Source organism: Pogonomyrmex barbatus, unplaced genomic scaffold, assembly GCF_055798465.1.
Source record: "Pogonomyrmex barbatus isolate J1 unplaced genomic scaffold, ASM5579846v1 scaffold14, whole genome shotgun sequence".
NCBI classification, from domain to species: Eukaryota; Metazoa; Arthropoda; class Insecta; order Hymenoptera; family Formicidae; genus Pogonomyrmex; species Pogonomyrmex barbatus.
In genome coordinates this window covers 3,322,695-3,349,391 of record NW_028297110.1, presented here as the reverse complement: position 1 = coordinate 3,349,391, position 26,697 = coordinate 3,322,695, and the positions used below count along the sequence as shown (strand labels likewise).

The 26,697-nt window shown below is 30.2% G+C and overlaps 1 protein-coding gene across 14 annotated transcripts in view; it reads right to left on the bottom strand.

The window, feature by feature from the left end:
• Window positions 1-26,697, bottom strand: part of LOC105433511 (uncharacterized) — a 126,615-nt gene that overhangs the window by 3,912 nt on the left and 96,006 nt on the right. For 5 of the 14 annotated variants that reach the window (XM_011648866.2, XM_089073153.1, XM_089073154.1 and 2 more), the window contains 18 exons: window positions 24,159-24,275; window positions 23,837-24,014; window positions 22,514-22,881; window positions 21,487-21,716; window positions 17,735-18,851; window positions 17,230-17,349; window positions 16,401-16,727; window positions 15,107-15,364; window positions 14,543-14,708; window positions 14,085-14,141; window positions 13,885-14,033; window positions 13,437-13,763; window positions 13,072-13,184; window positions 12,871-12,997; window positions 12,220-12,511; window positions 9,849-10,166; window positions 4,577-4,759; window positions 3,358-3,428 (listed from right to left, as the gene is read on the bottom strand). In XM_011648866.2, coding sequence (XP_011647168.2) covers window positions 3,358-3,428; window positions 4,577-4,759; window positions 9,849-10,166; window positions 12,220-12,511; window positions 12,871-12,997; window positions 13,072-13,184; window positions 13,437-13,763; window positions 13,885-14,033; window positions 14,085-14,141; window positions 14,543-14,708; window positions 15,107-15,364; window positions 16,401-16,727; window positions 17,230-17,349; window positions 17,735-18,851; window positions 21,487-21,716; window positions 22,514-22,881; window positions 23,837-24,014; window positions 24,159-24,275 — 4,518 coding nt within the window. Of the gene's footprint in view, window positions 1-3,357; window positions 3,429-4,576; window positions 4,760-9,848; window positions 10,167-12,219; window positions 12,512-12,870; window positions 12,998-13,071; window positions 13,185-13,436; window positions 13,764-13,884; window positions 14,049-14,084; window positions 14,142-14,542; window positions 14,709-15,106; window positions 15,365-16,400; window positions 16,728-17,229; window positions 17,350-17,734; window positions 18,852-21,486; window positions 21,717-22,513; window positions 22,882-23,836; window positions 24,015-24,158; window positions 24,276-26,697 lie in introns of those variants that run through there. The other 9 variants (XM_089073149.1, XM_089073146.1, XM_089073147.1 and 6 more) reach the window with 9 other exon arrangements.

Here is a 26,697-nt window from a genome sequence, read left to right as displayed (position 1 = left end):
ATGTGAACGTTGATTCAAAATATTTTCAAATAGCAGCATTAACCGCAGCTATATCTCGCATATTAGATATACTTTTATAAAATCACCGTTTATAATTTCATATTTCATCCACATTTGAATCCATATTTTGAATCCATATCAATTATTTAGACGTGTAAATCTTTCCAATAGTAATGTTCAAATAATATTTCATCCTGATAAATTAAAAAAATAAAAATCTGAAGCCACATAGCAACTACACATCCAATGGATATCTTAATGCACAACAATGATCGCTACCGTAAAATCTTTTAAATTATTAAATATTTTGCCTTTAATTACCAAATAAATATTTTCGATTTCGATCAATCAATATAAAAATTGCTCAAAATAATCTCCTTATAAAATAATAATTGTACTCTTTAATGCGTTCCATTATTTCTGATCAATATTTATAAAAATGTTTTACTCATTATGTACTCTTTCTAATATTATTTAAAAGTACATTACTCTTTAGAGTAAAATAAATTTTAAAAATTAAAATAAATTTTAATTTTTTCTTGATACGCGATTAATGCATGTGTTCAAATATAAATTATATAAAATTATTAAAGAAATATTTATTTATCTTATAAATATATATTTATCTTATATCTTATAATAAGTATTGCGTAAAAAAAGACTATATGTATATTAAAAATTTATTTCTGAATTAATGAATTAATCGCGTTCTAATTAAATTTCCTTACATATAATTATGATATACTCGATGTATAGAATACACATTTCGAGAATTACATAAAAATTTAAATTTAGAATATCTTTCTAAACCCTTTTATCTATAGCATTAGCGAGTTTCCTCATGCAATAAGAATAATCGTTCTCGAAAAAAAAAAAAGAAAATTAAGGACTACGCGTAGATATCTAGTTGACTCACTGTGAAAAAGCATTACTAAACGTACGTTATACAATACAACAAATGGTAGTATGATTACTGATTACTCTGAATGAGCTGAAGCTTACAACACCATCACCCTGTAGATACGAAAGGAAACACTTTTGCTTGGCATCCTATGTGGATGCTCATTATGGGATTTTAAATGCATTCCGCTGAAATCATTAAAAATATCGAAAAAAATCGCACGCAACGTAAACAAAAGAAATTTTAAATGCTTCTTAAATACAAAAAATTGTTCTCAATATTTTATTTATTTATGTAAAATAATTAAAAAATTCAATTTGATAATGAGTAGTATATCAATTCAATTAATTTAATTTAATAATAGAGAAGAAAATTGAATAATTAAATGTAACGATAAAATTATGAAATCTACGACGAAATTAATTAATAATTGAAATTTAAGAAAATTGTATTTTATATGCAATGGTCTCCAAAACTATTTTGCACAATCAATATTTGTTTAAATTATTTTCATAAGAAATATTTACAAATATCCCATTTTAAATATCTTGCTCATAAGTTCGTGACCAAATTTTTTTCTTAAATTTATTAGATTTTTATCATTTTTTCTATTTTTAAACATATAAACAAATTTCTAACAATTTGATTTTAAATTAAAATTATATTAAAACAATATTGTAATTAATGAAGAATAATTGTTATCTCATACATTACACTCATATCTAGCACGCACGCACGCACGCACGCACATATAGTTCTCTCTCTCTCTCTCTCTCTCTCTCTCTCTCTATATATATATATATATATATATATATATATATCGCTCATACAACTTTCTTCTCATTTTTAATATTTAACAAACTATATTTGAAAATTTATATCAACAAAAATGATAAATTCAATTATAATTTTGAAATGTTTTAAAAAAAAACCCAAGTTTTATTTATATCATCTAATAATCGCATATATTTGCACAGAGCTACGTATTTTTTGGCAATTTTCTAACATTTAGTATTCCATCAAATTATTTTTGCCTAATAAAATGTCACGAAATTAGCGGAACATTTACGCTGTATTACATCAGCTATACTTTGTTTACATCAGCTCTATCTTGTTTGCGTGAACGAAACAAAAATTAAAATAAGTTACTCGCAGTTAATGCAGCCGGAAAAGTACAATTAGTTCTTGCACAAAATATAATGCAACTCGTGAACGCGCTACATTATGCAGACAGAGGCATTAACATGTTTAGCTAATGCTCCTCGATAGAGTCCACCTCGAACAAGAATCTACTTGGCATGGTAACAAAATCAGCTTGTTTAATACAGCTAAACATAGCGTTTCTCATTGACACTGAGTGTAAAACTTAAATCGACGCAGTATTACAATGCGTACTTCTTAATAAAAAAAAAAAAAAAAATGTAAAATTTTTACTTAGAAAAGATGCGGAAGTATTAATTCGATTTTCATTTTAATAAAAATATTTTTATAACAAAGTATTTTTTATACAATAAATTATGCATTATTTTAATTCACGAAGATTATTTATAGATTTTAATATATTTTATAGATTGATATAAAAATTTCATGATTTCATTTCGTAATTTTATTTTAACAATCTATAAAATAGTCAAAAATTTACTGAAATATATAATTATATATATATATATATATATACATGTTTATATATATATATATATATATATATATATATATATGTGTGTGTATGTGATGATTTCATTAATATTTTTTAAACTCGCATAAAGTTTACTCTGTGTAAAAAAAAGATAACAAATAAATTTGAAAATATTTTTCTAAAATACAATTCTTCTTTTCCTTCGTTTCATTAAATATTTCAATATGATTTTAATTAAATTGAAAAAGAAATAGAAATAAATAGAAATAAAAAGAAAAAGTAGGAATAAATTTTAGAACTATGAAACCAATCCGTAATTTAGAAAATTAGAAATTCATATTTTTGCCAAATAAATGCTCTCTCTCTCTCTCTCTCTCTCTCTCTCTCTCTCTCTCTCTCTCTCTCTCTCTCTCTCAATTTCTCTTAATTCAGTTATAATTTCAGGGCACGTTCTATTTTTAGCAGAAGAGTTGAATCTCTAACTATATGACTATTGCGGAAAATCCGAGAGAATTATCGTCACGTGCGAGTACTGTAACGATAATGCCGTGACGTAATCGTCAAACAGCGACTTGCATGCATTTGTAGAGCGTTCTATTTATTTCTATATAAATTTAAAAAAAAAAAAAGAAAAAAAAAGAAAAAAGTAACCCCATACAAGTTTTACGCTCAGTGCGCAAATAGAGAGAGATCATTAAACATGTTTCGTGCACAATCAGTTCTGAAGCCAAGCGTATAGAGGGAAGACATAGCATAACAAAATCAAAAAAAAAAAAAAAATACGTAAAATAATTATATATTGTCGGAATGGGGCTCTTACCCTGGAGGACGAGGGGGCACTTCCGGCGCTCCCCCAGATCTTGGCGGGGCCATCGCTAACCACAGCCTCACCTAGTTGGGACATCGTAACAGTAGGCGTTACCACAGTCTTTGTAGAACTAAAGTATTATGCCTCTCCTTACAAGAAGCGGGAGATTACGCATAATGATCGCGCATGCTTCAGCTTGTATATTACATACCTATTCATACGATTCTCGAACGATCGAGGACTCGCTCATGGTCTCTCGTGAAGGATTGTCGCGGTTATCATACTAATATCTCAACGTTTATTCGAATCGAATGTGTAAAGAAAAGAATTGCTTCTTGCAAATTCGATATTTAATATCTCTTTACGTATCTCTTCTTTCAATAACGTAAAAGGCAAAATTTTACTCGAGGTATTCTCTGCGTTCGGAATTATCTTGGAAGAATTAGGGTTCGACGTTGTCGTTATGTGTTTTCTAAAATTTTTCTTATACAGATCTCACGAAGAAACACACGGAGCCTCAGAGGATGCGTTATAATAAGTGTAATTAGTCGTAAGAGTAAACGCGTGCAATGACAAATCTAGAAAAATGTGCGTGATCTACGAGGGGAAACTTATGATGCTTGTAATACTTTTTCACAGTACTCGCTCATGAAACTCACGTCGTATGAGAGATTAATATCGGGAGTGCAAAACCGGAATTACATTGAGGTTGTACGATACAAAAAAATTTGACGAGATTCGAGGAGGAAAAGCAATGCCTCTCTGTAGAAATGTAAACAAAAATGCGAACTTATTAAATTTGAACTTGCCTTATCGCGAGGGCAGATCATCTTTGAGCGATCGTGTATGCTGAAAGCATACTACGAAATCTCGCATTTTGAAAATAAATCATTTTTATATGCCTATACTTAAGTATCTTTAACAAACATATAATTTATGATAACAAAAAATTTATATCTATTATAAATTATAAATAAAATTATATAATTATATTACTTTGTAATATAATTCCGGGCAACGCACAAAATAAAGAAAAAAAATGCATCAAAACAAATTAAAAGAAGAAAAAAAATATTTACATATTTTGTGGAAAAAGTAGGTTGTACCGAGATTTCTAGTTCTGCTAAGTGATCTTATTCGTAGCTAATCGTTCCGAGTAATCGTTTCTATACGATCTCGGAATAATACCTATATTCGTACAGCGTTAACGAAAGCTCTTGCAATTCAATACCTGCAGAAGGCATCTCGAACGTCAGACCAAGTGCTTCAAGATCATCCTGAGAAACTTGACCAGAAAGATTATTCTGTAGATTGTTGGGCACTCTCTGTTGCTGCTGTTGCTGCTGTTGTTGCGTTCGTGCGCCGACAATCGCCCTCAGTTCTTGCCGCACAAATTCCGACGTACTGGCATTACCTAAGACAAGAAGATAAATCTTTATAAATAAAATGTTATCGGAACATATATCATATTTCCTTTAGACATCGCAATTCTCAATTCTCAATTCTCAAAATTCTCTGTGCGTTACTTGTATGTGTGTCTGTATATGTGTGTGCTTTTAATATCACATATTTAAATTAACTGAAAATTTCATTAGAGTTCATTAGATTTCATTTACTCAAAATGTAGAATGTTGCACTTATGGCACTAAGATGCGACAATAATGAATAAAATTAAGATACATTGTGTGTATGATAAATTCTGTTTCGATTAAGAACAGCGATGATTCCATTTATCATTTAATAAGATATAAAAGATATATGTCATATATTTTCTTTTGATAACAGATTCTTTAGAATTGTTCATGTTTTTATAAAAATCAAAATGATAGTCAATATAAAATATTTTTACAATTAAATTTATGTTCAAATCTATTTCAAAATAAATGGCGAATGACATTTAATTTTTTTTAATATAAAGAGATAACTATAAGAAAGAAAAAGTTTTTCCTTTCTCTTGTACGAAAAGATATTTAAAATTTTCCGGAAATGTTTAAAAAATTTGTATGACATGTGAAATAGAAAATCATTTATATATTTTGTTTTTCTTCGAAATTTTCCTTTTACTTCCCTTGAGATTCAATTATTCTCAGTTTTCTCGAAAGAGATATTATAAAATAAAAATAGTATAGAACGTTCGTATCATTTTCGAAAAATGCTAGATTATAATTGATATTTATAGTCAGTTTTTATATTTAAGATTGTTTTAAATTGAGTTATCTTAAGTCACCTTAAGATCCTATCCAATGGAATGGTCGTATAATATTTTGAAATCCTACTTGAAGTGATCTTCAACGTAAAAACTGAAACTATCGGTCTGTACACATTTTCTTTTGTAAGTTTGTCTGTGTTAAAGTAATATCTATGATGACTTTTATGTCCTTTCTATTTCTCAGATCCCACATCACATGATTTTCTTTGTCCAGAAAATTTTAAATCAGTCAGAAAGGAAAACAATTTTCCGAAGAAACACAAAACGTACTAAGCAGTTTTAAAGTACAAAAATATTTCGCTTCCATCTGATGAGAAAAATGTGGGAACAACGAATTAAGCTTTAAATATACAACTACGAAGAGTATCGAAATGGTACAGTCATACAACATTTCCATTTTTCTTTTTTTTAAACAAATCCGGATTTTTTAAATTTAAACTGTTCTCTTAACTGTTCTATATAACTTAATCAAATTTTAACTTTTAATTATTTATAATTATTTATAACTTTAAAAAATATTATAATTTAAAATTTATAATTTATAATTTAAAAAATATTATATATTCAAACAATAAAATATTTCAAACAATATAATATACTACGTTTTTTGGTCTGTAATCAGAAAAACTTTACGATATATCCAAACTATCTTATTTATCTGCTTATTATAAAATTTCAATTTTTTTAATAAAACTAATGATATATACGTTATGAGAGATCGATGGGATTGATAGAAAATAATGCGCAAAATATATAAAAATATTAATCACGGAAGCTCGATGCATTGTACATAAAGAGGCCGCGTTGTTAATAAATGATTCCAGCATAAGCAGTGTTTGAATTCGTCTTTTTACATTGAGATGTTATATTACACAGATGAAAACACAAGACCTTTTCCCTCCCTCCACTTCTGCGTGAGATGAGAGACTGATTAAAGTGAAATAAATCAAACGTCACATTTACCACTTTTTAGTGCTTCCCGCTCTGTGTGCAAGATGAAATATCTTTCATATCCCTTAATGACAACATACTTAATATCTTTAAGCTTACGATATTTTCAACTATAATACATTTAAACTTACAGTGCATCTTGCGTACTATGAAAATGTGTATAGTCGAACTATTTTAATCTCGATCTTCGATTGACCGTTTCAAGACTAGCAACTGAGAGAGAAATACTGGAGAAGTATATTTCTCTTTTACCATCTTCTCATACTATCTTATTATCTTATACATGCTTAGAATGAAAATGACTGATGAGCTTATGAACACGTGTGGACATAATATCGATTTGGTGCAGCAGTAGTAGAATATGATCTTACCTTAAGGTCCAGGAAATTAATCACTCAAGTATTCGAGCAATGATTCGCTATGCCAAATAAGCTCATTTTCATTCTACACACATATTATTAGATTGCAAAACTATGCAACCGAGGGAGAAATTAAGAGCAGAGAGTTTGCCTGCTCTCAATAATTTGAAATTAAAGAAGTTCGACTACATTCTTAAATTACTATTATGATATAACTAGCAGTATAATATAATGTAGTTCATCCCTATGATATCTTTCATATTTTCAGAGAAAAGATCCATGGTTATGTACAAGATCAATTGACAATAACGATACTCGCAACGTTGAATCACCTTACCATTTGCCCAAGATAATTTAACGTTATTACGTTAACAGCATCAACTAACTTTAGTCGATCAAGAGATTAAAGGAATAGCAAAATTTTTTTACTTAAACTTTTCTTTTTCACAAATTTTCTGTTTCTTAAAATTACAATTTTGCTTACAAATAATACAGAACGTGAACAGAAATATTTACATCCTTTTACAATCTATCATCTTTGATTTCGTAATTCAAATGGCACAAATTAAACATATCGTTACGATATTATGCGACTTATAATACGGTAAACGCAGTGATACAATATTGTAATTTAATATATGAGATCATTCTATCACAGCACATATTTCATTGGTGCAAGTAATGAATTATGCCAAATCATGTATCTTGCGATGTCAGAGATAATTTTGAATTACACATAATACAAACTAATACCAGAGGTTACGAATTTTTCTTAAATTAACTAGTGAAGCTCTTCTTTATCGTCAAAATTATTTTAACTTGTTGAGATCATAAATAAATAGCAAATAAGAGATAAGTAAAGCAAAAAAAAAAAAAAAATAATGTAGAACAAAGCGATTATTCATAAATACTATTATATATACAAATTTCTTTTTTTACATTTTTATATGAAATTGTAATTAATCGCTTTAGATAATTCATCTCAATTTCCACATATTATCACATATTTTCAAAATTCTTTATTATATAATTTACTCGTTACGAGCTGTTTTATTCTGTACTTTGTATGATAATGATGATAATTTCGTTATCGTTAATGCATAAGCAACTATTTTATCTATCCAAGAATTTATAATATATGTTATAAATTGTAGAATGTGGGCACAAAGGAAATCTCTTTATTCTAAAATATGTGATTTGGAAAAAATGAAACAAATTATGAGAAATTAAATTAAACTTAAATCAAACTTAAGTTAAATTAATCATCAAAAAATTTATTTTTAATTTATTTCTCCTATTATAGACTATGCTAATAAGAAAGCAAATTCAAAATTAATTTGAATTTAATGTGAAAATAATAATTATAGGCTCAAAAGTAAGATAATAAATCTAAATTAAAATGAAGGATTCATAAACCGTGCTGGATGTGCGTGCTTATTAATATTATAAAACATAAAATATATGTTATATAATATATATGCGTAAACATTAAAAGAACGTAATAACGCTAATAAACACAATGTTTTAATCTTTTTACCGAAGTCACCTTCAATGCGGTAACAAAGATATTGAATTAAATTGTTAGAGTGTAAATTAAATTATTATCCGAGTCCAATCCGAAGATGAAAATTCCAAAGCCGTGTTGTTGTCCTCAATGTATAAATTGTCATCCTTATTAGTCAATATTCCGGGATGTAAAATATTTTTCAGAAAAAGCTGAACGTCAATATTTTCCTAAATATTAGATATAAGATATGACATAAGATGTGCGATATATTTGCGCTCTAAAATATGTTTGCGAGAGATTTCAAAGAGAAATAAAAGTTTGATGATGAGACAATTGATAATAAGAGATGTTCTAACGGAATGTTCTAATTTCTAATTAATAATATAATTTAGAATCCTCTAAGTTTAACAAATCTCATGGAAATCGTATATATATATATATATATATATATATATATAAAAAATATAAATATCATGACTTTCCTTGAGATACCCACAAAGACATAGCTACATATAAATTGTTAACCACGTTCCGATATTCAATCAGTACTAAAAATGTATTATTTATTCACATATATCATAGATTTTTAACAACAAATAGATTTTTTTATTAACAATAAATATCGGAATGCAGTCATTGTCAGCTTACACACATTTAGCATTATGACAATAGATATGACACTTAATGAAAATTACATGTATAAAGAAAGCATCATGCAACATTTGGCACATATTCTTATATTTATTTAAACTAATCATTTATGCTTAACTATTTATGACAATAACTCCTTCAAAGGATTAAAAGATAAATCGTTTTTACAATAATATTATATACGCAATAAAAGCTTTAATATATAAGTAAATGGTCATATAACATCATATATAATTATATATTCCACATATATAATTATATATGAACATTTTTATTATATATATTAAAATTTATATTTTTATAAATTAAAAATTATTAACACTTTATAAATTATAAAATGTTTTCAATATAAAAAACAGAATATATATATATATATAATCTTTCTTTAATCCTTTGAACATCGAAATATCTAATATTCTTTTTTCTTAAAGGTATGAAGTAGATGAATTACTTTTATGATTAGATCGCGCTGAAACTGACACTTTTTAAGGTTTACATCAAGTAACGAAAGATGGGCGGGTGCTCTTTGGTATCCAAAGCTCTAATATTTACATCGTGAACATCTCGATGAATATCGTTAAAAAAAAAAAAAAGGAAAGACAGAGAAAAAAGGAATGAGAAACATTTAGAGATATTTCCAAACACCCAATACATGCTTTCCATTCGCTACTTCGGCAACAATCGATTACAAAATACGATTACTGGTGGTAATGGATATATGGATGATAGTCGATGATAGTCGATCGGTGGTAGTTTTCAAACAAATCACAGAAATGTGGTAATGAAAATGAAGTGTCACATGACATTAAAGAGTCATATGACTTACCACCCATTTGGTGATTGACGGGATTACCAGAAGGCAGTGACCTGACATCTTGCGCCTCCCCGCCAGGCGGATAGAGCGGTACTGACGACCGATCGTAACAGAACTGACTGTTCTGCATGTCTGCCGTGTTGATAGTGTTGGCGTTGGTGTGTTGGTATAACATGGGGGTATGTTGTTGGCTCGAGAAGTGTTGTGTATTGGTGGCGTTATGTTGATTATGAGTAGGTGTTGCCGGGCAAGCCGAGTGTGAATGACTAGGTGAAAGAAGAGGTTGTTCCTTACTCACGCCGCCGTAGTGCCGAGGCGAACCGATCCCACCTGTAACATCAATCGTGTATACCCGGGTTGCCCTTCGCCAGCCTTGCCATACATTTAAATTCGCTTCTATTTCGCTTTCATATACCATGCCAGCGCTCACTGTCAATAGCCACGCATATAATATCGAGATCGAAATCTATATGTTGAATAAATTAAACAATCGGCTGAACGATGCACCCGGAAAATGAATATTGTTTCCGCTAGCCAAAAGTTAAAAGCAGATACAATCGTATGCCAAACAAATAAAACTTTCATGTTTCCGAAATTGCTAATAAATAGATTTATCGATTCAAAAATGCTATTTTTATTGAATCTCAAATTTGCAGAAAAGTATCAATAAATATTATATATAGACGATTGTATATATAATTAAAGACAATCGAGGATTTAGATAATTTTTTAATGTCTAATTTTAATGTCTAATAATAAATCAATTTAAAACTCTTTATTATATATTCTTTGTATAGTAATTATCTTATTAAGTTTATTAAAATAAATTCAATTTCAAATCCTAACAAAATGCTGAAAGCGCATGTTAAAAAAATGTTGAATTTAAATTCTGCAACTTAAAAAAAATAAAATTATAAAATTTTCTGTTTGAGAGATAGATAGATAAGAAAATTATGAGACAAGAAAGCGTTTCAATCTCTAGTATAACACATCGCTCCAATCATAAGTTATTAAAAACTTAAATCACAAATTTTACAAAATCTGCTACATTATTCAGAGTTACGCTTTCCTTTTATAGAGAATTTATATGACATAATATTGCGTAATATTCTATTCACAGAAAAACATCGAGAGATACAGGCACAAAAAATACTAATAAAGTCTATGCGCATACCCGACTAATCTACGCACGGCTTCCACAGTTTAGTAGTTCAAACAAAGTTAATCTTAAATCTGCAAATACTTACCGACCTCGGAACAAAATTTTCATGTAATCTAATCACAGCTTCCATATTTTCGCGCATATTTTATATATTTTTATATATTTATATATTATATATTTTTATATATTAAATCGCATTTTAGATTTTATAGAAATCAGTTCAATAAGCTTCTATGTAGAGACTAATACGCAGATACTTACTCGAAGATATTTTTATGATTGCAAAAAAAAAATCGAATCAACATATTTCAACATTAAAACAGACAACTGCCTAATTCAGATACGCATAAACTTCCCACTTATTAATAAGTGACAAAAACTATGACCGTGAATATAACATCAAGACTTAAATATTAAATAACATTATATTAATCTATAATGTTATAGAATACTCTGTAGAGAAGTCGATTTACCAATATTAAAAATTATACTTAAAACAATCAAACAAGCAATATGATAAAAAAAGTTTAATTGTAATATAAGATTTTTTTCTCTTAGAATATTAAAGTTTTCAATTAGATAAAATAAATATATTGAACACGCATCAGCATCGTAAAACGACTTTCCAACAGACCTACTTAAATTTTTAACCTTATAACTAAATATATATTATTTATCATATTGTCCTTTCGCACAACGCATAATATAAGATCCTGTATTTCACTACCTCACTATTAAACAGTGGAATATTTAAGTATATATATAATTCTTTATATATGAACTTTTCACGAATGTTTTTTTTTTCCAAAATTGTATAGTTTACAGATTATCATCATATCATGAATCATTATTAATGATAATGTTTTATGAACACTGCAATTTATTTGATCAGGGCGAGAAGCAATCTGAAACCTATATTATAAAAGCTTCTTGCTTTAATGAAATAACCTACAGTATTCACGAAACATGGGCGTTAATATTACTTGATACAATGATAACTTGCCAATTACTATATAATTTTCTATTTAACCTTGCACCTTAGGTTCTTCAATCAATTTCATCTGAACATCTCATTGTTGCAAATTTAAGATGTTTCTATGTAATTCCTTTTTCTGTAATACTGACTCTGATTATTTTAATTGTGACAATCTTAATTAAAAATTCAAAAATTAAAATGCGATCACTCGAAATCGACGATCTCTTAACATAAATAACATATACCTGGCAATTGCGTCGTAGAAGAAGGCGTAGATGTTGTCCGTTGCAGCCGATACTGAGCCGACGAATTTGGCGCACCGGTATTGGGACCCGGTGGAAACTGGCTGGCTGTAGGCGACGTCGGTGGAGGAAATGCTTCTGCAGGAAATGGGGATTGCCGAGCAGAAGCTGCTGTCCCCGGTGAGGGCATCGATCGTTGTTGCTGTTGCTGTTGCAATTGTTGCTGCGTCGTGACCTGCTGCTGTGGCCTCACCTGGTTCACGTTGAATAATCTCGGTGTGTTGCCGTAATTGCCCTGGCGCATATATCGTGCAAACGTATAAAAATATTCAGAGAAATAAGGATATGTCAAATATAAAGAAAATTAAAAAAGAAACTATGTATATGTCATGTCATAAAATATAAGTAGAAATCTAACATATATAATAATTCAAGTTTATTATAAGCAAATTTGTATGCGTTGCATAAAAATTAACTTGCATAAAATGATTTGCATAAACATTAGTTAAAAAAGCTTTTTTGCGTGTTTCTGTATTTCGATATGAAAGACATGAAAACACTTAAGCCTTAATTAATTCTATCTAATAGTTCTAAGTAGTTTATACGAATACTTTTTATTCTATAGCATTGATACAACAATATTTTCGCACTCACTTGTGCCACCCGTGGCGATAATGGTTGCGGGTGAGAAAACGACAGGATACCTGCAGGAGAATGTGGCGAAAGCCTCGCAGCGGCAGACACTTGTTGACCACTATTAAAGTTGTTATTCACAATATGGCTGTAACAAAAAAATTAGGTTGTAAAATCTTTATGTAGATAAATACAAGATATTTAACATAACAAGATATTTACTGCTGTGGTATCGTCGATGGATGAGAATATGAGTGAGCGAGTCGGTGACCAGAAGCCATTTGGACGGATCCCCCATAGCCTGGAGAGACTTGTGAATCTGGGACACTCGATCGCTGAATAAAAGAAAAACATTGTATATTTTCGAATTATTTTGTATATAAAATGAAGCAATCAACGTTTTTATTAAAAATTTATTAAAAATACAATCTATCAAAAATTGCAAATAACTATATTTTGTATTCAGCGATTTGATTACACAATCTTAAATTAAGATTAATATTTAACTAGAAAAAGAATAAAAAGTTTTATTTCTAATTTTTCTTCTGTTTTTTTTATTTTCTATATTTTTATAATACACTACATACCTGTAATGACACATTCGGTGGCGCAACAGTATTGTTTAAAAGGTTGTCGATGTTATGAATGCCACTACTAATTTGGTCTGTCGCAGTGGCATTCGAAGGGATAAGCAGCTGCTGTTGTTGCTGCTGCTGCAATAATCGTTGCTTCTGCTGCTGTTGCTGTTGTTGTTGTTGTTGTTGCATAAGTTTAGAACGTTGTTGTTGCAACTGTAACTGTGTAAATTGACCGGTTTGCCTAACACCTTGTTGGGTATTGAACCTCATTCTAGGCTGTTGGTATATAGGAGGTGGCTGGTAACTGTGAGTAGTTGTCACAAGTGTGGTTCCCAACTATAACAAAATTTAACAAGATAATTTTGCTATGGCAACATAATAAAAAGTAATAAACAATTTTTTTTAAAAATGTAGATGAAATTAATCTAAAATAATTTAATCAAAGAAAAAAATTTACCGCAGTAGAATAAGCTGGAGGCGTGACAGGCATAGTTATGGTGGAAGACGTCGAATTCACGGCTTTTTCGCACAACATCAACGACTTTTGTATAAGACTAATTGCCATCGTCTCGTTTTGTGGCGCTTCCATAGCATCTAGAAGATTAGCTATGAAAGATAAATCTGTTGAAGGAGAATTAATAAAATAATAATAATTACTTTCGCTGTCACACGTACTCGCCTGCAATATTGCTCCCCGGAGAAAATTGATTGTTGCTAAAACAGTCACACAGAGTTACTCGAATTCATCGTTATTTCAACAAATCGCGTTTAAGCCAAAGCGAATCATGTAGCTGCATCAAGTTTATATTTTAATAAAAAATGTCAAAAAGTAAACAAATTAAAATTTTTTTATTTAATATGCAGTGCGACAGCGAAAGTCTAGAAACATATATTTACAATCAATATTATATAATTATATAATTACACAATTTTAGATTCAGATAAATGATTCGTTGGAACTTTACGTATCGTATATTAAATTAAAATATAATATTATGTATAAAGAAATGTGGTAAAAATGTATACTAAAATTGTAACACATAATACAATAATATAATTGTAATACATCATGTCTGTAAATTTGAAAAATTATTGTTTAACATTCCATTAATTACCTGTGATAGCTTCATCTGGAACAAACTCAATAACTTGATCCAAAATTTCCGAGAGATCCGGATCGGATGACTGATTGACACAACTCGTTGGATCGTTACTAGTCTGACAATATTCTCCGCTGCCCGCAAACTCGGACTCGATTGATCCCATATGGGGCCTTTGTTGCTGCAAAAAAATATAGGTTTAAAAATGTTATCTAAAACATTTAATTAGGATATTACAGAAATTTAACTATTTTTTTAATTAATTTTTTACGCGCTAAAGATGTACATATGTGCCCTTAAATCAACAGAAAGATTATTAATAGAAAACTTGTGTGTGTGTGTGTGTGTGTGTGTGTGTGTGTGTGTGTGTGTGTGTGTGTGTGTGTGTGGCGCGCGCGCGACCGTGTGTGTGTTTCACACATGGTGATTTTTAACATGCAGTAATTAAAGTTAGGCTAATGGCACATAAAAAAAGAATGTAAGCAGTAAAATTTAAGTATTGAACAAACAATCACAGCAGTGTTTTAAAATGTTAATCGTAATTAATTTTGAATGTTCATTAAATTAAGTCACACTCACCTGACTTAGCATATGACTGAGGTAGATATTGGTTGCTGCTTGACGAGGTAGTTGTCTCAACTGGCTTTGGAGAGGACGCGCCGACGTCGCAGTCGTCGTAATCGCATTATTACCACCAACTTGCATACTGCCACCAGTCCAAGGCTGTTGTGGCTGCGGTGGTTGCTGTTGTTGTGGTGGTTGCTGTTGCTGCTGCTGTTGTTGTTGCTGCTGCTGCTGTTGCTGTTGCTGCTGTTGTTTTAAACGAGGCAGCTTGTCCTAATTAAAAAAAAAAATCAATTGTATAATTATTATCCTAAAAAATTCTCTTAAAATTCTTTCATCTTTTATTTTAAGATAATTATATATAGAATTATTTAGATATATAGAATATATAGAGAGTATATATATATATAGAGTATAGGTATAAAGTCTAAGCACAAAGATTCTCGTAATTGTTTCCGATAAAATCATAAGTCAATGCATTGAGTGTAATTTGCTAAATGTACTTTGATTATAAATGCAAGAAAATATATTATTATTTAAATATTATTATTTAAATATATTATTATTTAAATATAACAAATAAAATATAATTTCTAAGATTAATTTTGTATAACCAAAACTTATTCAAGATTTAGGTAAAAAAAAAACCGCGAAGAAGACGCAAATCAATATAGGCTGCGTTTCCGATATTCACTGCAAGTACTAAAAATCTATAATATACATGATCTGAATTATATATTTTCAGTACTGGCAGTGAATATTGAAACGTAGTCATAGATTAAAAAGTTATTGAGTAGTATTTTAGCCTATAACCTATAGATTTTATTATCTTATCATGTCTTATTGATTATTTTACTATTATGTATATCATGTATTATTAAGTATCTCATAAATCTTATTGTATATGTGTTTATATGTATGTATAGATAAATTTTCTTAACTGTATTGTCACTTCTTCAATACGAGATTTGTATTAAACTAAAAAACTCGCAGTTATATTGTACATATATCATAAATATTCAATATGTATCAGAATAAAACTTTTAGTTTCTAACAATAGTGCAAGTAATTTTTGTAATTTATTCTTTTTTTTTCCTTTCTCCTACAGGGAACGTGATCATAAGAATTATTAATGATACGAAGGCACAAAGAATAAAGGAATTTCAAAAAAATAAATTGTTGAACTCAATAGTCTTAGATGTTGTAGATTCAAAAATAAAATAAAATAAAATCAGTCTGAGATGCTCATTGGCTCTTGACACAGCCTATATAATGTATAAACTTTAATAAAAAATTTTTCGCAACAAACCTGTGGCGTTGCTGATATCACAGATGCAGGAATCGGTGGGATATTTGTTGGCTGTGGTGGCTGTTTTGCCAGTAAGGATGCCAACATTTTGTTCTTCTCCCATAGCTTGCTCGTTGCGTTACTCGCAGTGCCCATCCCCGAAGAAGACACTTGATGCGAGCCATCCACAGATCGTTTCACGACTACATTCAAATCGCTATCCTCTCCTGGTCTCTTTTGGCCTACCTGCGTCGTGCTCCCGAGACTTATATGATCACCAGATTGTGACGGAGACGGCGGGGTATTTCCAAATCCAAGAGACCGCAGAAAAGAATCACCTTCTCGTTTCTATCACAGATAAAATTATATATTCTTTTTGTTTTCTACTCTTTTTTCGCTGTTCTCTCTTTTCTTTCTGTATTTTATTTATTTCAACTTTATGACAATAAATTTCTCAAATGATGAATAACAAGCAAATAAACGCAAATCTAAAAGTTTTAAACTTAATTTCACTACAGAATATATAAATCATTAACGCATATATTTAGTCAAAGTTGTTTATAGATTTTTGTTTCGTAACACTTATGTTTTTATTTAACTTTTTATTTCTCCATAAGTTCCAGAAAGTTGAGAATTATAAAAGAATTATCGTAACTGTAATGTTAGTAATCGTTATCATATAAAAAATATTTGATTTTAAAAATGTGAAAAATATCGAAAAAAAGAAAAAACTTCATTTTATTATATACATTGAAAATATTATTGGAATTACTATTGGAAATATTTTATTCTTTGCTTATTTCTTTTACATGCATTATATTTCAAATTCTAACTACAATATAAAATGTACCTGTTCCGGTAACTTTCTTTCTTCGTCCCCGTCCTTCATCAACTGTTGCAGAAGTTCGTTTCTAGTCTTTAACCCAGCACGTGTCTCCTCGTTCTCGTCGTCATTTTTCTCGTTCAATAACTTAAAATGTGAAAAAGAAGAAGAGTAATAGTGGGAAAAAGAATATCCTTGTATAAATAGAACTTAATAAATAATAGAACTACAATCCAATATTTCTATTTTAATATGTTTTACAAAAATTTTTATCAAGCATTTTATCTCGCTTCTGACATCACAAATAATAGAATTCAATCGATGCAATTTGTAAAGATGTAAAAATATGAGTTTCGAATTTCGTTATTTTGATGTCTCGCGTATATATGGATTCACGGATATCTCGTCGTTTCACGCAAACTTTGTTACGCATGAACTTGATGACGAGACATTATAAGTGTTCTTGGATTACGTATCTTTAGTTTTCAACTAAGCATTTTATTGAAAGCGTAATAATGAATTATTGACTTACTTGTAGTAACATGTTGTTACCAACCGACGGTTTAGGGTGCTCCATGCTCGACTTTGGCATGTTGCTAGGACTCGTACGCACTTTATGTTCAGAATGATAATCATCTTCGTCCTGTTGATTCAACAGAATCTTCAATATCCGATGCTTGTTTGGATTCTCCGAATCATTATTCGTATTGTCCTGACTATCCTCACTAGCGCTCGGACCCTTCGTCAGTAAGTTTCTGAGTCTACCGGATTCGGTGGACATAACACTGTTATTCTGAGTCTCGACGGCAGTGACGGCAGTGCTGCTGGTCCTCGTGGTCGTATTGTCCATGACAACACCGCCGCCACTATTGCTAGTAGGACATCCACTCTTGTTGCTCTCTTCCGTTCGTTTCATGGTCGTCGTAGCGGTGCTACCGCCGACACTACCAATGCCACCGCCGACCCCGCTGCCACTACCACCACCGTTGGTGTTGATACTGATGGCATTATTGCTCAACGTGGACGTCTGCGTGGTCTCCTGAAGCGGACTGAAGGGGAACGAATTACTGAAGGTGTGAGCCGCGCTGACCGTCGTCGGGCTGAACGAGCGTAGGGGACTGCAGTGAGGAGCTACCACCGCGTTAGAGAAGGTTCCCTGCGAACTCGGCGATGTCGGAGCTGGCTGGGAAGGCGGTCGTGAATTCGGTGGCCCGCTCGTTCTCGACTCCGGTCTACCCGCCCATCCGGCGCTACCGTCCAAGTCCCATGTGGAACTGGGAAAGAGTTCGAATTCCAGGTCCATATTTTCCGAAAAGTGGTTGAACGGATTGCCGACCGACGAGCTCAGTGACGTTAGGGGGTTGCACGTATCACTGCTACCACCACCGCCACCGCCGCCGCCGCCGCCAGTTGTCCCCGTGCTAAAGACGATCGAGTTCGACGACGTGGCGGCTGTCGTCATACCGCGGGCACTGATACTACTCACTTGACCGTTCAGATGCGCGACGGACATTAGCGGGCCACCCACATTATTGTTATTGTTACCGTTATTATTATTACTATTATTCGCACAACGGTTACTAGGGTGTCCTGAGCACACTTTGTTGTTGGAAAGCTGACCACCCTCGATAGGCATTAAGTCATTGTCCCTATTATGGACAAAAAAATAAAAACAACACGTATATTTGCTAATTAGTTGCATCTCTTCACTTTAGCCTAAAGCTAAGCATAAATTTGTAAAAATCACACAATGTTTCCCATCAGCTTAATTATGATTCTTCATTGACACAAAAGTGACTTATTTATGTGTTATCCGGTAATTTTCCAAAACAGAAAGAGCATCCAATCTCAGTTTAAGAAATTTTCTGTACATGTTACCATCAAAAGACAGAATAAATTAAACAATCACATAATATATTTTATTCACTTACAAAATGATTGTTTTAAATTGGATATCTGCATTATTTTAATATTTATCGTAATCTGTAATAAATCTGTAGATAAAGCAAATTATCTTCAATAATCAGTACAATGGAAAACAAAAATATTTAGTTCATGTGTTGCTATATCGAGTTTCCCTCTTTACAAATTTCTAAGTGTCTTTTTTCGGTTAACAAAAACAGAGAAAGTTTTAATTCAATCCATGGAAGTTTTAATTCAATCTTGCTAAGAAATCATCGTGAGAAAACAGGATTTTTGCTGTTGATTGAGCATAACATTTTTCTTCCTGTTACTTTTAAATTACAGGAATAACACATCTTAAGGTCATCTATGATTAAAAAAGAGATTAATTAAGCTGCTGCAAAACATGTAAACCATACACACCATAAATTAAGATTGTTGATTGTGAACAGTGTAATAATTGCATTTATATTGTGCATATATTTTCCTTATTAATTATAATAATTTAGATACGAAGAAATCTCAAGCAGAAAACACATATACTACTAGAAGTTAAATGTAACATGATACAGTACTCATTAATGTCTTCAATACATTTAAACTACCTTAATACTTTATTCTTGTATCAGTATTGATGTAAAATGCAATTTGCCTTATTCTATCAAGATAATAAATAATATTTTTGTTAATATTTGTTAATATTTTTTGTTAAATGAGAGATGACTAAAATTTGTTATGAACATTTTGTTGAGTTAGTAGGAACATTTTCTACAAATATAAAATCACATTATCATATAATATTTTACACATTATCACATAACATTTAAATTAAATTGTACGCGTATCAGAGTTTATCAGAGTTTTTAAATGTGCTAAATACGTACTCAAACTAATTTAACTAATTTTTTTAATATTTTTAAAAGTTATAAAAACAAAAATTTTATTAAGATTCTATATTAAAGTTCCAAGATAATTAATAATTTAAATAAATTGTCTAACAATTTAAATTAAAATTTAACTTAAAAAATTTTACGCAATTTTATGGCTGTTCTTCTGTATACCAGATTTTACAAAAAGCAATATGCTGATAATAAATCATCTTGAGATTATTTTTCATTGTACGATCTCATATAACATCGTGATAAATTCCTTGAAGCATGAGTACAGTAACAAGCAAATGTCGTGTACTTAAATTTCGCCATATTCACACAAACATTGTCAAAAATAAATTACGTAAATAAATCATGTGTAATATTACATTGTTAGACTCAAGCAAAGTTAATATATGGCATGTCGCTAGGTTCATACATTAAAAGCAAACTGAAATATGCATATAAGTGGATTATGTGAGAGACAATAGTCCAAGAGTGGCCAGATCTCCAACACCAATAAGAAATTGTGTTGATTTACATGCAAATGTGCCCTTTGCAAACTTATTACAAACCAAATATGCATCATAATGCTATGATACATAAAATCGTTGTGATTTAATGGACTAAAATTAATAAATTAGTGCAAATATATATGAAAGAACATTGCTATATACATGAACAAATATTTTCTCCGTTTATTAAAACTTAGTTGTATTAGAAATCAAGATAACTTGTGGTGTTATTATATAGCATATAAAAGTATTCAAACAGATTTGTTATTAAAGATATAATTTCTATAACAATTCTAAAAAGTTTTAAAATCAAATTTTCGATTCAAAATAAATTTAGTTACAGTAAAAATTATGTAATTCTATTCGTGACTAAAAAGCCGTTATTGCATCCTATTTCTTTTAATTGAAAATTTATCATTACGTTTATTTTATATATCAAAAATATATAATACTTTTAGTATGAAATACTAGAATCATATCACTTTTATATTTAAACAAACATTTAGTTAGTTAATATGATAAGATAATAATTACTCATGTTGTATTAAAGAAAAATTAAGTCACTAAAGGAATAATAACTAAATAACAAAATGCAAAATTCAAAAAAAATTAAGTATAAAAATTATAAATGAAATAGACAATTGAATCAATTAAATCTGTGCCTTAGATAAGCTTATTTTAGCTAAAAAATTATATGGTGATTTGTTAAATTTTTAATAATTATTAATTTGTAAAATTGTTAATATTAAAAGAAATACCCTTATAAATATATATTCTGATTTAAAAATTAACTATTTCGCTTAAATATATTTCTTTATGAAATATATTATAATGTGATAAGATTAAGATATATTTTCTGGATTTAAATATAATTTTTCATATAAATTAAATTTCATATATATATTTCATATATATTTGCTTGCCATCTAGAGTTTACTATTTAAAGTTTAGAGTTATTTGTTAAACATTATTATTATAAATATTAAGAGCAAACTTACCCGATGATGGAATTGGTTGCCATCATGAAATCGCTATCTTGCGTATTCATCACATTCGCTTTGAAAAATTTTGACTTTGTTTGAATCTTAAGGAACTTATCAGGACTAACGCGCAGTCGGTATACATCGCTCGTACTTTCTCCGACTTGGATCGTATCGCTCAAATGCTTCGTGAGCGTACTGAGATCATGAGGGTGGCACAAATCTTTAATTGTTGTGCCTATCAGGTCCTGTGACAGAGAGAAAGTATCTGTAATACTTTTCAAGAAATAGTTTTGCAATATGTAAAAAAAAAAGAAAACAACACGTCTAAAAATTCGAATATTAATATTAAAAAAAAAAATAAAATAATTTTTTTAAAAAATAATAAAATGATTACATTAATGTTGTTCTTATAAAAAATATAACTCAAAATATTTTTCTTAATTTTAAAAGTCTATATATATATATATATATATATATATATATGTGTATATATTCTTTTCTTCTCAAAATCAAAATTACAGAACAAAATTAGAACAATATATAATGTTACATGTAATATAAAAAAAAAAAATATTGTCTTGACATTGAAATTTACAGTATAACTACGAGAATTATAACTACGCAAAAAGATAATATTTTCTAAATTCGTTGAAAAATATATCGTTAAATTATCATCATCAATCATATTTAATCTTCCTAAGACTGAAATAAATAACAAGAGGAAGGGAACAAGTATGATTAATTTCATTATGTTGACGAAAGATACTATTCTTTCGTAAGATATTTACGATAATTATTAAATTATATCAGATGAAACTTGCAAAAAGAAATCTTATTACTATCAATCTCTTTTCAAAAATGTTTTTATATTTATATTACATCATTTAAAATAATTCACTTGTTTTACTCGAGGTACAATGAGTTCTTTGTACTACTTTGACCGTTTTACATAATAGGGAAGTTATTATCGAATATGTATATCGGAGCGAGCGAATGTTACGGTAATCAAGATATACGACAACTTGGCATTATGCACCCTTACCTTGCTTAGGTACTTGGAGTAAGCGGGGGATAACCAACTGACGTCGACCGCGATAATCTTCCAGGTGGTATCCAATTTGACGGTGAATTGCTCAACGGGAGTACCAATGGGCTTCTCGTTCGGCGGTATTCTACGCGCTACACACATCGCGGAAGGGCCATTGTCTGACGACTCAGAAGATACATCACCGCTTTCTAGACGATCGGCGTTACTGGGCAGAAGAGCAGAACAGATTTGCATAGACTCGTATTTCGATACTCGCTGTTGCTTCTCTTCCATAGTCTCGTTCTTATCATCGGGAGGCTTTACCAAGAAGCGACAATTGAAAGTGCGATTCTTGGTCTGAAGCTGCGGCTCGCTAGTCCAGCCTGAAATGTGCAAAATCAAGTTTTCCCCCCTTTTTTTTTTTTAACGCGAAAAGATTAATCGCATCACGATAAGTTAACGCGAAATAAATCGATCGATTTTAACTTTAGTCATCTATTTATACAAGATGTTCTTTCTACAGACTCCTATATTACTCCTATATTATTATGAACTAAGTAGACTGCTAACTTCGCCATATGTAAAAGAAAGTCATGTTTTGGAAAATCATGTTTTGATGGCACTCATATATATAAAAAATCTAGTCATGGAAAATCATGTTTTGATGGCACTCATACATATAAAAACACATAGTCACAGTCAAAGTTATAATTAATAATAAAAAATAAAGATTAAAAGAGAAAATTTTTAAAATAATTGTTTTAACGATTATATGAAATTTATAACAAAATTATCGTAAAAATAATAAAATAAAGTATTTAAAACAATAATAAATAAATAAATTGTTTAAATTTTAAATAATATTTAAAATTAAGATAAATAATAAAAATTAGTATACATATAAAAGTATACATATAATAAAATTAGTATACATATACCATCATAAAAATACATAATTAAAGATTAAAATATAATTTTTATGTATTATAATTTAAATTTTGAAGATGAAAATAAAAATTAATTCAAATTATAACTATAATTAAAAAATAAGATAAATACATACGTAATCGTAGTACGATAAAAGGATAACGTTCTAATTTGTCAAGGATACTATTTCTCAAGAGATAGAAACTACCTCCTAACACGAAGAAGAAATTGAAAAATGAATAACAAGCCCCGAGGAAGAGGGTCTTTCGTGAATTGAGCGGGTAAATTACTCGTGACCCACTGATTGCGCTTATCTACAATCTACCCTACAAATATCGCAGCCCCTTACGAAAGAGAATATGTCGCGCGCGCGCACGCGCGCGCGGATGTATGTAGAACTAAAATACATACCTAACGACATAGGAAACAAATTAGGCAGGAAGGTATTGTGATCTCCATGATGAATAATGTTGTAAATATCCTTTCCGAGTACATCATCTTTCGTGTAGTTTATGTACTGCGCTATGTTATCCGTTACGTACTCCACGCGGCCTTCTGTATTTACAACGAATAGAAAGCCGTCTAGCGCCTGCAAACAAGATACGGTGACGTTGTAGCAATTTCGTTGCTTGCCTTTCAAAACGATCGAGTACAGCATCCAGAAATCTCGCACCCGCCTTTGACGGTGATTAACCACGTCTCTCACCTGTTAATTCGAACGTGCGATACAAACCTCGAGTAAGATAGGGCCAACTTGATCGTTGGACAGTATATTAGGATTTGACGAGGACACTTCCCCCTGTTGTACGGCATGACTATTGGAGCCTTCTTGTTGCCTAAAGTGCCGAATCTGTAAACAAAAAAATAAAGAAAAACTTACTCAATCATCTCTTCTCATAAATGGAGAATGGAGTTCTATTCGCGACATTATTTCAAATTTAACAAAATTATTTATTTATTATTTATTCAAATACAAATTTATTAATTATTTATAAATATTAAATTAAACAGAATTATTTAATAAATTTAATAATTAACTTAATATATTATATGGACGCAATTAAAATTATACGTAATTAAAATTATATATTTGTCTGTGCAGGTTACTTGAAATCTTGAAGACAAATTGCAATATCTTTCGGAATATTTCGCGTATAAAAATTGTACAATACAATAGATAATGCGATACGTTATCAATTGATAATAACGACAGAATTATCCAGGAAAATATGTAACACAAGGTAACGTCCATGCTGAATTCTTTAGATCCTGTGATCTTTTTTTAAATGCAGCCGTTACAAAAATACCCTCACTTTAACTATTATTAAAATAAACCTAAAGCTCATAGTTTTACGCCCCTCTCGGTACAATTCCATTTGCATTGACTTGAGAAACTAAAGAAAACAAAAGGTAAAAAATAAACAGTATCCAAGAAGTTCTCATGATTACAATGTAATTTACATTAATGGTATAGAGCACAAAGTAATCATATAGATGTTAATTTTTGTGATTTTTATCAAGGAAGCTATTTGCAATGAGAAGCTTTCGAGGGAAGCTTTTATTTCACATTCTGTTGTAATTAATAATATCATCTTTTTTTCTTTTCGAGACAATCGCACGAGAGATATTGACGAAACGGGAGATGGTAATATCGCGCCAGATATGAGATGAATACACTCGACCAGTAAGAATTTATTGTTAGACACGCACGTTTTTGTTTTTACGACGACGCAGATTTGTCGCGTTGTTCGCGGCACGGAAGATACTTGGCAGTTTCATGACGAAATGATACGCGAGCAGATGCGGATGGTAGGAGAACATACGATATACCAATGCAGAAGTGACAAAAGAAACAGTCGGGTTACGCATAACGACGCGACGTGATAGCGATTGGTGATTAAAAGCAGAAAAAAATTGTCAAAGAATGCGGCGAAACAACTGGCAATTGCAATGTACGACAAGCAATAATGGTGATATAAAGATTTATGTTTACAGCATCAAAAATCGATTGTTTCAGTGATATCTTGTATCTTTCGAAGGATACAAAATCCAATACTCTTTACAATCTTTTATAAATATATTTTCGTTACTCTATTCAATAAAATTTTATTTTTAATTTTTAAATTCATTATCATAAAGAAGATTATCTCAGGAAAAAATATTTAAAATAAAACCTCAAAATATTTTTCAATCAACAGGACAGCACATATAAAAATTAAATCGAACTTTGTTGAATAACGTAAGAGTAACGTAAGATTTCTATTAAAAAATTTAAAAAAAAAGTTGTTAGAACTGTTCACTCAAAATACCCAAATGTAAAAACTAATCAAAATCGAAATTTAGCCAATATATTAATTTTATATATAATACATAAAAGTTTTTGTATAAAATACTGTACAAAATTATTATAAGCAAAGTTAGTTGTACAGAATGTTATTTTTAAATCTTAACTCATTAAAAATACGTATCAATAATGAAAAATTATTTCTGCATTTTATTTATTATTTCACATCTTTTCATTTTCTCATAATAATCTCTCCAAAAAATCTATTAATTTTCATTATCCAATCCTAAATATTTCAAATATCGCTCAAGAAATTTTATATCAAAATAATAAATTCGGCCCCCCTCCTCCCCCCTCTTTCCTCTCTATAAATTTTAAATCGCGACAAAAATGTCATAATTTAAAAATATTCGTATAATATTCGTAATTAAATTAAAAAGAAGTTCTTGTACTCTTAATTCAGATCATTTTCATCTTTCTACATTCGTCGAAGAAAAGAAATATCGCCGTTTCTCGGTACGAGAAGCCGAAATTTACTTTACTGAACGAAAGGGCTCAGCGACTCGAGAGAACGATTGAAAGCGCGTATACACGTGCGTCCGTGCGTATGTATTCATGCGTGTACACCACTCAGTTTTTGTGCTGTATGCACAGTCCATTAGCCGCGTCGGGTGCGCGCGCGCGCGCGACGCTCTTGCGTCTGTTACTCGTCATTGCGTCATACCGCTAACGAAACAACGACACCGCTTCAGGGAGGGACTTAGGAAGTTGTTTGTGCTCAAAGAAAGTCGTTGCCCAAATGTAACGCGTGGCGAAAGCCACGTAACAAGATAACTCGTCGGACGCGCTGAGCTTAAAGCCTGTATCAGACTACGGATTAAAAATTAAGATTGTGCGAAATTGGGCCAATTAGAATTTAAAAATAAAGAAAGCAAATATTTATTTGCCTTGAAGACAATGACAGACTTGTCTGTTTTATCAACTGAAC